Source organism: Catharus ustulatus, chromosome 31 (genome assembly GCF_009819885.2).
Source record: "Catharus ustulatus isolate bCatUst1 chromosome 31, bCatUst1.pri.v2, whole genome shotgun sequence".
In the NCBI taxonomy this organism is placed as follows: domain Eukaryota; kingdom Metazoa; phylum Chordata; class Aves; order Passeriformes; family Turdidae; genus Catharus; species Catharus ustulatus.
Window position 1 is genome coordinate 1618269 of NC_046251.1, and position 11668 is coordinate 1629936.

The window sequence follows — 11668 nt, forward strand, 5'->3', positions numbered from 1 at the left end:
TTTTTTTTTTTTTTTCTTTTTCCCTGCCCTCGTCCTTCCGATGTATTTTTTGCTGTCCCCCCCCGGCATGGCCCCGCTGTGGTGGTTGCTGGGCTCGCTGGTGGCCGCGGTGGCGGGGGGGGGGTCGGTGGAGCAGCCCCCCGCCTCCGAGCCCGCCTGCCCCGTGTGCCTGTGGCGGCGGCAGAGCAAAGAGCTGCGGCTGGAGAGCATCAAGTCGCAGATCCTGAGCAAGCTGCGGCTGAAGGAAGCGCCCAACATCACCCGGGAGGTGGTGAAGCAGCTGCTGCCCAAGGCCCCCCCGCTCCAGCAGCTCCTGGACCTCCACGACTTCCAGGGGGACTCGCTGCAGCACGACGAGTACCTGGAGGAGGACGAGTACCACGCCACCACCGAGACCGTCATCAGCATGGCCCAGGAAAGTCAGTGCCGCCCTTTGTTCCGCTGCAAACTTCGCCGGAGGACTCCCCCCCCCCTCCATCCCAGCCCCCCATCCCAGCCCCCCAGCCCCGGACCTCACCCCCCTCGGGTTCCCTCTCGGGTCCCCGCTCGTCACCGATGTCCCCGCGGGGCGCCCCATCCTCGGCCGAGCCCCCCCCGGGGGTCCTGAGCCCCCCTCGGTCCCTTCTGGGCCCCCCCCGGTCCGTGCGGGTCCCGCGGGACGCGGAGAGTGCGCGGGGATGGGGGACAGGGGACGGGGGACAGAGGGACAGAGGGACAGAGAGACAAGGGGACAAGGGGACAGAGGGACAGAGGGACAAGGAGACGGGGAGACGGGGGACAGAGGGACAGAGGAACAGAGGGACAAGGGGACAGAGGGACAAGGGGACAGAGGGACGAGAGGACAGAGGGACAAGGGGACAGAGGGACGAGAGGACAGAGGGACAAGGAGACGGGGGATAGAGGGACGAGAGGACAGAGGGACAAGGGACAAGGGGACAGAGGGACAAGGAGACGGGGGACAGAGGGACAAGAGGGACAAGGGGACAAGGGAACAGAGGGACAGAAGGACAGGACAGGACAGTGCACCGGGAACTGGGAGAGCGGACTGGGACTGCCTGCCAGGGACTGGGAGAGGGGCCCCGTGCTGGGGACCGGGAGCTGGAACAGGGACACAGGACTGGGACTGGGAGCTGGGGACTGGGGACACAGGACTGGGACCAGGAGCTGGCACTGGGGACACAGGACTGGGACTGGGAGCTGGCTCTGGGGACACAGGACTGGGACTGGGAGCTGGAACTGGGGACACAGGACTGGGACTGGGAGCTGGCACTGGGGACACAGGACTGGGACTGGGAGCTGGCTCTGGGGACACAGGACTGGGACTGGGAGCTGGAACTGGGGACACAGGACTGGGACTGGGAGCTGGGGACTGGGACACAGGACTGGGACTGGGAGCTGGCTCTGGGGACACAGGACTGGGACTGGGAGCTGGCACTGGGGACACAGGACTGGGACTGGGGGCTGGGGACTGGGGACACAGGACTGGGACTGGGAGCTGGCTCTGGGGACACAGGACTGGAACCTGGAACTGGGAGCTGGTGCTGAGTGCTGGGAGTCCTTACTGGGAGGTGGCACTGGGGACACAGGACTGGGGCTGGGAGCTGGGGACACAGGACTGGGGCTGGGAGCTGGGGACTGGGGACACAGGACTGGGACTGGGAGCTGGCTCTGGGGACACAGGACTAGGACCCGGTGCTGGGGACCAGGAGCTGGCACTGGGGACACAGGACTGGGGCTGGGAGCCGGTGCTGAGTGCTGGGAGCCCTTACTGGGAGCTGGCACTGGGGACACAGGACTGGGAGCTGGTGCTGAGTGCTGGAATCGTTACTGGGAGCTGGTGCTGAGTGCTGGAAGTCCTTACTGGGAGCTGGCACTGGGGAGTGCTTGGTTTGGGGACTGGGTGCTGACACAGGAAACTGGGAGCTGGGACGTGGGACTGGGAGCTGGGACAGGGACTGGGAGCTGGTTCTGAGTGCTGGGACCAGGAACTAGAACACGGTAGTGGGGCTGGGGACTGGGAACTGGGAACTGGTACTGGAACGTGGTACTGGTACTGAGGACTGGGACCTGGTACTGGGGCTGAGGACTGGGAGCTGGTTCTGAGTACTGGGACATGTTTACTGGAACGTGGCACTGGGAGATGGGACTGAGGACTGGGAGCTGGGACTGGAACGTGGCACTGGGACTGGCACTGGCACTGGGACTGGCACTGGCACTGGCACTGGGACTGGCACTGGGGCTGGCACTGGGGCTGGCAGTAGCACCTGGCCCAGCAGCAGCACTGGGACCCGGCCCTGGGTGCTGGGAGCAGGGACTGGGAACTGAGAGGACACTGGGGACTGGGACTGGGGACTGGGGACTGGGAACTGAGATTGGGGTCTGGGAACTGGGAACTGGGAGCTGAGGGTACATTGGAGAGTAGGAACCGAAACTGGGACTGAAACTGGGAACTGGGGAGCTGGACTGGGAATTGGCAGCAGGGACCGTGCCCGGTCACTGGGACTGGGCACTGGGGACTGGGGACTGTCCCCAGGCGCTGGCACCGCTCAGCAGTGGCACGGGGGCACAGGGCAGGTGGCACAGTGACCTCGCGGTCCCCAGGGCTCGTGGCAGGGTGACAGCAGGGTGACAAGCAGGGTGACAGCAGGGTGACAGCAGGGTGACAGCAGGGTGACAAACAGGGTGACAGCAGGGTGTCGCTACGGTGACATCAGGGTGACGGCAGGGTGACAGCAGGGTGACAGCAGGCCGTGCTGGGGACAGGCCAGCGCCGCCGGGGGTCCCCGCGGGGACAGCGGGGAGGGGACACGGGCACTGGCTCGGCCCCGCCCCCTCCCCTGCCTCAGTTTCCCCCGGGATTTCTCCACCTGCTCCCGGCGCGGGACCCCCGGGGCGACCCCCGGGGGGAGGGGGCTCGGGGCCGGGGGCTCGGGGCGAGCGGAAGGGAGGGAGGTGTGAGGCGCTGCCGCCCCCTCCCCGAATTTCCTTCCCAGGCATTAAATGCACTCGGGCGGCTTTGAAATTTTATTACCCATAAAATTGACGACACGCTGGGGTTTTCCTCCCCGGGCCTCGGGCCCCCCCTCCCCGCCCCTTTCGCAGCTCGGGGGCCCCCAAAATAAAGGGCAGAGCCCCTCCCCCAGCGCCGGGGGTCCCGCGGGCCCGGACCCCCGGCCGGATGCTCCCCGGGGAGGGGGAGAGGGGGGCTCCTCTCCGTTATTATTTTGATTTTTTCACCCCTCTCTCCGCTCGCCCCCCCCGGGCAATTGTGGGGTTTTTATGGTTCCTGAACAGAAGGAGGGGAAAGCGCTTTATGGGCGCAGCAGAGCCATAAAGCTCTCGGGTTCCCCCCGACCCCCCCCCCGGCCCCGACCACCACCCCCAGCCCCCCCCGAGCCCCCCCAGCCCTCCCGGGGGGGGGTTTGGACTGCGGGAGGAGCGGGGGAAGGTTAATTGGCTCCTAAAGCCATCGAGGGGCTACCCGTGACCCCCGCGACCCGCAGGGGGGGTGGGGGAGCTTAATGAGACCCGGGGGGGCTCGGGGTGGGGAGGGGGCTGGAGGGGCCCGGGGGGCGCCGCTCAAGGTCAGAGGGACGTGGGGACACAACCGCAGGGGACACGGGGACAGCGCCGAGCACCTCGGGGAGGGGGGGCCCGGAGCTTGTGGGGAGGGGGGGCCGCGCTCGGGGGCCCCGAATGAGGGAACAAAGAGCAGGGGGGGGGTCCGGGGGCCGCCCCCCGCCCGGCACAGGCCCAGCTGTGACCGGTGTCCCGGTAACCTTTATCCCCCGTTGCCACAGCGACGGGACGAGCATCCTGGCACCGCGGCCGGCGGGGCACGGCCCCCCCGCGGGACCCCCCCTCACCGGTGTCCCCCGGCACGGCAGAGGGACAGCGGGGACAGCGCTGTCCCCAGTGAGGCGTTCTGGTGGCTTCTCCCACCTGGAGCCCCCCGGTGTCACCCCAGCCCCGGGTGACAAAGTGACAAAGCCCCCACCGAGGTGCTGGGAGGGCTGTGAGTGCAGAGGGGGGGGGTCCCCGCAGCCCCCAGCCCCATTTGCGAGCGGCGGGGATGGGCTGAGGAGGGGAGGCGACATTCCCGGTGTCGTGACCCCCGCGGGGCCGGCGCAGCAAATGGCCCCGCGCTGCAGCTGGGCGCTATTAAACCTGACCGGTGCGGGCAGGGGGCGGGGGGCTGCGCTGGGGGGGACACAAATTCCCAGCTCAATTCGACACAGATGTGGGGCCGGGCCGGGAGGGCGGCGGGGGGACCCCCGGAGCCGGGGGATGCTCGGGGGTGTCACCGCTCGGGCGGTGGTGGCGCTGGGTTTTGTCACCTCCCGGGTTTGGGGGGCTGCGGGAGCCTCCCTGAGGTGTGGGGCTGTCCCCTCCCTGAGGTGCGGGGCTGTCACCCCCCGAGGTGCGGGGCTGTCACCCCCCGAGGTGTGGGGCTGTCCCCTCCCTGAGGTGCGGGTTTGTCCCCTCCCCGAGGTGTGGTTTTGTCACCCCCAGGTGTGGGGCTGTCCCCTCCCCTGAGGTGTGGGGCTGTCCCCTCCCGAGGTGCAGGGCTGTCCCCTCCCAGGTGCGGGGCTGTCACCCCCCGAGGTGTGGGGCTGTCACCCCCCCCGAGGTGTGGGTTTGTCCCCCCCCGAGGTGCGGGTTTGTCCCCTCCCCGAGGTGCGGGTTTGTCCCCACCCCAGGTGCGGGTTTGTCCCCCCCTCAGGTGTGGGTTTGTCCCCCCCCGAGGTGCGGGTTTGTCCCCTCCCCGAGGTGCGGGGCTGTCACCCCCCCAGGTGTGAGTTTGTCCCCTCCCCGAGGTGCGGGTTTGTCCCCTCCCCGAGGTGTGGGTTTGTCCCCTCCCCGAGGTGTGAGTTTGTCCCCCCCCGAGGTGCGGGGCTGTCCCCTCCCCGAGGGGTGGGTTTGTCCCCCCTCAGGTGTGGGTTTGTCACCCCCCCAGGTGTGGGTTTGTCCCCCCCCAGGTGTGGGTTTGTCGCCCCCCAGGTGCGGGGCTGCCCCCCAAGCAGGGTGTGGGGTGTTGGGATGTTGGGGATGCTCTCCCGGCTCAGCCCCGAGCAGGTGCTGCTGGCTCGGAGCCCCCCGCCCCAAACAGCCCGGGACCCCCCCCCCGTGATCCCCTGAGCCCCCCGGGGCCGCGGGTCAGGGGCCGAGCCGGGACCTCCTCGAGTGCGACCCCCGGGGCGGCCTCTGACCCGACCTTCACCTCCCAACGAGCGAGGAGGGGCTGCCCCGACCCCCGCCCGCTCGGGGGTCCCAGAGTGGGGCTGGGGGGGCCCGGAGGGCGGCTCGGGGGTCCCAAGGGCTGGGGGAGGGTCAGGGAGAGGAGCGAGGGGGTACCAGAGTGTGGCTCGGGGGTCCCAAGGGCTGGGGGGATCCCGGAGAGGGTCTCGGGTCCTGGTGTGGGGCTGGGGGGGATCCCAGAGTGATGCTCGGAGGTCCCAGAGAGGATCTCGGGTCCTGGCAGAGGGGTCGTGGGTTCAGAGGGCGGCTCGGGGGTCCTGGAGTGGGACTGGAGTGTCCCAAAAAGGGTCTGAGCATCCCAAAAAGGGTCTGAGCATCCCAAAGAGAATCTGAGACATCTCAGAGAGGGTCTGGGGCATCTCAAAGAGGACCTGAGCATCCCAGAGAGGGTCTGAGCACTCCAAGGAGGTTCTGAGGCATCTCAAGGGGGGTCTGGGGCATCCCAAGGAGGGTCTCAGCATCCCAAAGAGAATCTGAGACATCCCAAGGAGGGTTTGAGGCATCCCAGAGAGGGTCTCAGCATCCCAAAGGGGGTCTCGGGTCCCATCACGGGGCTCGGGGGTCCTGGTGTGGGATTGGAGCATCTCAAAAAGGGTCTGAGCATCCCAGAGAGGGTCTGAGGCATCCCAGGGAGGGTCTCAGGTCCCATCACGGGACTCGGGGGTCCCGGTGTGGGACTGGGGTGTCCCAGAGAGGGTCTGAGCATCCCAAAGAGAATCTGAGGCATCCCAAAAAGGGTCTGAGACATCCCAAGGAGGGTCTGAGCATCCCAAAGGGGGTCTCGGGTCCCATCACGGGGCTCGGGGGTCCCAGCGAAGCTCTCGGGGGTCCCATCACGGGGCTCGGGGGTCCCGGTGCGGTACCGGGGCTGTCCCAGGGTGCGGCTCGGGGATCCCAGCGAGTCTCTGGGGGTCCCAACACGGGACCAGCGATGATCCCAAACCCCCCCTGACCCCTCCTCCCTCCTCTCCATCCCACAGCGGACCCGGTGGTGCAGATCGAGGGCAACCCGCACTGCTGCTTCTTCAACTTCAGCCCCAAGATCATGTTCACCAAGGTGGTGAAGGCGCAGCTCTGGGTGTACCTGCGGCCGGTGCAGCACACCTCCACCGTGTACCTGCAGATCCTGCGCCTCAAGCCCGTCACGGACGAGGGCAGCCGCCACATCCGCATCCGCTCGCTCAAAATCGAGCTCAACTCGCGCGCCGGCCACTGGCAGAGCATCGATTTCAAACACGTCCTGCAGAACTGGTTCAAGCAGCCGCACAACAATTGGGGCATCGAGATCAACGCCTTCGACCCCAACGGCAACGACCTGGCTGTCACCTCGCTGGGGCCCGGCGCCGAGGGGCTGGTGGGTGGCATCGGTCTGGGGGGGTGGGGGGCTCCGGGGGTCCCCAAGGGGCTGGGGGTGTCCCCAAGGGGGGCTCAGAGTGTCCCCAGGGAAGCTGGGGGTGTCCCCAGAGGGCTCAGGGTGTCCCCAGAGGGGGTCGGGGTGTCCCCAAGGGGAGCAGTGGGTGTCCCCAGGGGGATCAGAGTGTCCCCAGGGGAGCTGGGGGTGTCCCCAAGGGGCTTGGGGGGTCCCCAGAGGGCTCAGGGGATGTCCCCAAGGGGCTCGGGGGGTCCCCAAGGGGGATCAGTGGAGTGTCCCCAAGGGGCTCAGAGTGTGCCCAGGGGGCTCAGGGTGTCCCCAGGGTGCTTGGGGGAACCAGGGAGAGCAGCGGGGTGTCCCCAAGGGGCTCGGGGTGTCCCCAGGGGGGCTCAAGGTGTCTCCAAGGGGCTCGGGGGGTCCCCAGAGGGCTCAGGGGGTGTCCCCAAGGGGCTCAGGGTGTCCCCAGAGGGCTCGGGGTGTCCCCAGGGGGATCAGTGGGGTGTCCCCAGGGGGCTCGGGGTGTCCCCAGGGGGCTCGGGGTGTCCCCAGGGAGATCAGGGCGTCCCCAGGGGGCTCAGAGTGTCCCCAGGGGGCTGGGGGTGTCCCCAGGGGGGCTCAGGGTGTCCCCAGGGTGCTTGGGGGAACCAGGGAGAGCAGTGGGGTGTCCCCAAGGGGGCTGGAGTGTCCCCAAGGGGCTCAGGGTGTCCCCAGGGAAGCTGGGGGTGTCCCCAGAGGGCTCAAGGTGTCACCAGGGGGGTCAGGGTGTCCCCAGAGGAGCTGGGGGTGTCCTCAAGGGGAGCAGTGGGTGTCCCCAGGGGGATCAGGGTGTGCCCAGGGGGATCAGGGTGTCCCCAGAGGTGCTCGAGGTGTCCCCAGAGGGCTCAGGGGGTCCCCAAGGGGGCAGTGAGGTGTCTCCAAGGGGGGCTCAGGGTGTCCCCAGAGTGCTCGGGGGAACCAGGGGAGCTCAGGGTGTCCCCAGGGGGGCTGGGGGTGTCCCCAGGGGGGCTCAGAGTGTCCCCAGGGGGAGCAGTGGGGTGTCCCCAGGGGGTTGAGAGTGTCCACAAGGGGGCTCGGGGTGTCCCCAGAGGGCTCAGGGTGTCCCCAGAGGAGCTGGGGGTGTCCCCAAGGGGAGCAGTGGGTGTCCCCAGGGGGATCAGAGTGTCCCCAGGGGGATCAGAGTGTCCCCAGGGAAGCTGGGGGTGTCCCCAGAGGGGCTCGAGGGGTCCCCAGGGGGCTCGAGGTGTCCGCAGGGGGGCTGGGGGTGTCCCCAGGGGGGCTCATGGTGTCCCCAGGGGGCTGGGGGGAACCAGGGAGAGCAGTGGGGTGTCCCCAAGGGGAGCTGGGGGTGTCCCCAGGGGGGCTCAGAGTGTCCCCAGGGAAGCTGGGGGTGTCCCCAGAGGGCTCAAGGTGTCACCAGGGGGGTCAGGGTGTCCCCAGAGGAGCTGGGGGTGTCCTCAAGGGGAGCAGTGGGTGTCCCCAGAGGGGCTCAGGGTGTCCCCAGGGGAGCTAGGGGTGTCCCCAGAGGGCTCAGGGTGTCCCCAGGGGGGCTCGGGGTGTCCCCAGGGAGCTCAGGGTGGGTCAGTGGCTCAAGGTGTCCCCCGAGGGCTCGGGGGTCCCCAGGGGTATCAGTGGGAGGTCCCCAGAGGGCTCAGGGTGTCCCCAGGGGACTGAGAGTGTCCCCAGGGGGATCAGAGTGTCCCCAGGGGGCTGGGGGTGTCCCCAGGGGAGCTGGGGGTGTCCCCAGAGGGGCTCAGGGTGGGTGGTGCAGTGGCTCAGGGGGATGGGTGATGAGTCTGGGGGACAGTGACAGCTCCAAGGGGCTGGGGACAGGTCTGGGGGTGGTCACAGGTCATGGGGACAAGTGGCAGTTCCATGGGGCTGGTGGCAGTTTAGGGAGGGAGGTCACAAGTCTGGGGACAGTGACAGCTCCGTGGGGACAGTGACAACTCCATGGGGACAGTGACAGCTCCGTGGGGACAGTGACAACTCCATGGGGACAGGGACAGCTCCGTGGGGACAGTGACACCGCCATAGAGGGGGTGGCAGCTCTGTGGGCCTGGTGCCTGCCCGGGGGACAGTGACAGCTCTGTGGGGCTGGGGACACCTGGACAGGGCTGGGGACACCTGGACAGGGTTGGGGACACCTGGACAGGGCTGGGGACACCTCCGTGGCAGCTCCAGGGTGCCAATGACACCTCCGTGGGGATGGGGACACGTCCAGGGGATGCCACCACCCCCCGGCACAGCAGAGCCGGGCTGGGTGGAGCAGCGCAGTGGGGGGGGTGTGTCACCAGTGTCCTCGCCAGTGTCCCCGCTGTCCCCTCATCATTGTCCCCTCACTGCTGTCCCGTGTCTCTCATGGCTGTCCCCCGTGTCCCCTCACCATTATCCCTCATGTCCCCTCACGGTTGTCCCCTTCATCACTGTCCCCTCACTGCTCTCCCCTATGTCCCTCATGGCTGTCCCCTCACCACTGTCCCTTCACCATTGTCCTGTGTCCCTGACGACTGTCGCCTCACCGCTGGCCCCGTGTCCCCTCCTGCCTGTCCCCTCACTGTCTCATGTCCCTCACTGCCATCCCCTCACGATGTCTCGTGTCCCCTCACGGCTGTCCCCGTGTCCCTCATGGCTGTCTCCTCACGATGTCCTGTGTCCCTTCACCACTGTCCCGTGTCCCTCACGTCTGTCCCCTCACTGCTGTCCCGTGTCCCCACACCGTTGTCCCGTGTCCGTCACGGCTGTCCCCGTGTCCCTCATGATGTCCTGTGTCCCCTCACCGTTGTCCCATGTCCCTCACGACTGTCACCGTGTCCCTGTGTCCCCGCACCGCTGTCCCCTCACCGCTGTCCCCACACCATTGTCCCGTGTCCCTCACGCTGTCCCCGTGTCCCCCACACCATTGTCCCGTGTCCCTCACGATGTCCCCATGTCCCTCATGGCTGTCTCCTCACAATGTCCTGTGTCCCCTCACCATTGTCCCGTGTCCCTCACGGTGTCCCCTTGTCTCCCACCACTGTCCCGTGTCCCCACACCATTGTCCTGTGTCCCCTCACCACTGTCCCCTCACTGCTATCCCACGTCCCTCATCATTGTCCCATGTCCCTCACCACTGTCCTGTGTTCTTCACGGCTGTCCCCGTGTCCCTCATGGTGTCCCCGTGTCCCTCACGCTGTCCCCTCACCATTGTCCCCGTGTCCCTCACCACTGTCCCCTCACTGCTATCCCGTGTCCCTCACGGCTGTCCCCTCACCATTGTCCCGTGTTCCTCACGGTGTCCCCGTGTCCCTCACCACTGTCCCCGTGTCCCCAGCACCCCTTCATGGAGCTGCGCGTCCTGGAGAACAACAAACGCTCCCGGCGGAACCTGGGGCTGGACTGCGACGAGCACTCGACGGAGTCGCGCTGCTGCCGCTACCCGCTCACCGTGGACTTCGAGGCGTTCGGCTGGGACTGGATCATCGCCCCCAAGCGCTACAAGGCCAACTACTGCTCGGGCCAGTGCGAGTACATGTTCATGCAGAAGTACCCGCACACGCACCTGGTGCAGCAGGCCAACCCGCGCGGCTCGGCCGGGCCCTGCTGCACGCCCACCAAGATGTCCCCAATCAACATGCTCTACTTCAACGACAAGCAGCAGATCATCTACGGCAAGATCCCCGGCATGGTGGTGGATCGCTGCGGGTGCTCCTAGAGCCGCCCTGCCTCCCTCCCCTGCCTCCCTGTCCCCCCCAAAAAAAGCGCCGGGGGTTCCCCTCCGAGCGGACCCCCCCGCCCCCCGCGCCGCCGCTGCGGACTCCTCTTTTTTCCGCCTTTTTTTATTTTTTTTTAAATTTTTTTTTTGTTGTTGTTGATGGTTCGGGGCGGGGCGGGAAGCGCAAAGTGACAAAGGCCAAGCGTTGAAATCGGTTTGGATGGCGGAGGAGAGAGAGAGAGAGAGCGGGAGAATCGCACGGAGCAGCGAGCCCGCGATCCCAGCGCATTGTGCAATAAAAGCGACCGGACGGAGAAGGGAAGGACGGGGGGGGCCGGGACCCCCAGAACGCGGTGGCGACACGGGGACACCGCGGGGACACGGCCCCGAGTGGCGGCTCCCCCGGGCCAGCGGCAGCAGCAGGAGGAGGAGGAGGAGGAGGAGGAGGAGGAGGAAGAGCGAGCGCACCCCGCTGGTGCCTCCCCGCGCTCCTGGAGCAGCGCTGGGGACCCCGCTGGTGCCACCCGAGGGGGGGTGACCCCGGCAGCGAGGTCCGGCCGCGGGACCCCCGGCACCGGGAGGGAACCGCCTCCCTTCGTTTAATTTATTTATTTATTAATCACCCTCCCGGCCGGCGCTCGCCCCGCTCCCTCCCCTGGCAGCCCGGAGACCCCCGGGGACCCCCCGGGCGAGCGGGGCCGGAGGGGCCGGAGCCTCGGCCGGGCTTTGGCTGCAGCCCTGGCACCGGCCCCGGGGCTCCGCCGGGGGGTGAGGGCGGTCCGGCCGCCCGGGGGTCACCCGGAGGCGACACCAGAATTGTTGGGAGGCTCCGGCTGGGGCTGAAATTCCGCTTACGCCGCACATTCGCCTCGCGCTGCCCTCGGAGGGGTTTGGGTTTTGTTTTGGTTTTGTTTTTTTTTTTTTTTCCTTTAATTTTTTTTTTCTTTTTGTTGTTTGTGTTTGTTTGACGTGAGAACGAACCCCCCGCGCTCCCGGGGGAGGCTCCGGGAGGGGGAGAAGCCCCCGCGGCCCCAGCACTTATCCCCAGGGTGCCGGGGGGGGGACGCGGGCCCGGCCCGGGGGGCTCCGCAGCACTTAGGGGGACACGAGCGCCGGGGCCCCGCGGGATCTTTAGCACTTGTCACGGAGCCCCGAGGCGCTCACGGGGACGAGGCGGCCCCGGGAGAGGAGGACGCGACCCCCCCCCCCTCCCCTCCCCAAATTCCCCTCCCCGGGCCCCCCCCTCCTCCTGGCGCCGCAGCACTTAAGGGGCCCCTCGTGCCAGGCTGGTGCCACCCGCCCGGTGTCATTGTCACCGCCCCGGTGGCGCCGGCGGGGGCCGGACG

At 68.0% G+C, this 11668-nt stretch overlaps 1 protein-coding gene across 1 annotated transcript; it reads left to right on the top strand.

The window, feature by feature from the left end:
* On the top strand, positions 1-10992 carry GDF11 (growth differentiation factor 11). The gene is made up of 3 exons (XM_033083401.1): positions 1-419; positions 6240-6613; positions 9942-10992. The coding sequence occupies exons 1-3, from the start codon at positions 41-43 to the stop codon at positions 10320-10322; spliced, it is 1134 nt and encodes a 377-aa protein (XP_032939292.1). The 5' UTR covers positions 1-40; the 3' UTR covers positions 10323-10992.
* Positions 10993-11668: the final 676 nt, after the last annotated feature.

Bases quoted from the DNA above. Each gene is read 5' to 3' on its own strand.
- GDF11 (XM_033083401.1), top strand. From the start codon at position 41: ATGTATTTTTTGCTGTCCCCCCCCGGCATGGCCCCGCTGTGGTGGTTG. The intron at 420-6,239 runs GTCAGTGCCGCC...TCCATCCCACAG, and splicing joins CATCAGCATGGCCCAGGAAA to CGGACCCGGTGGTGCAGATC. The intron at 6,614-9,941 runs GTGGGTGGCATC...CCGTGTCCCCAG, and splicing joins GGCCCGGCGCCGAGGGGCTG to CACCCCTTCATGGAGCTGCG.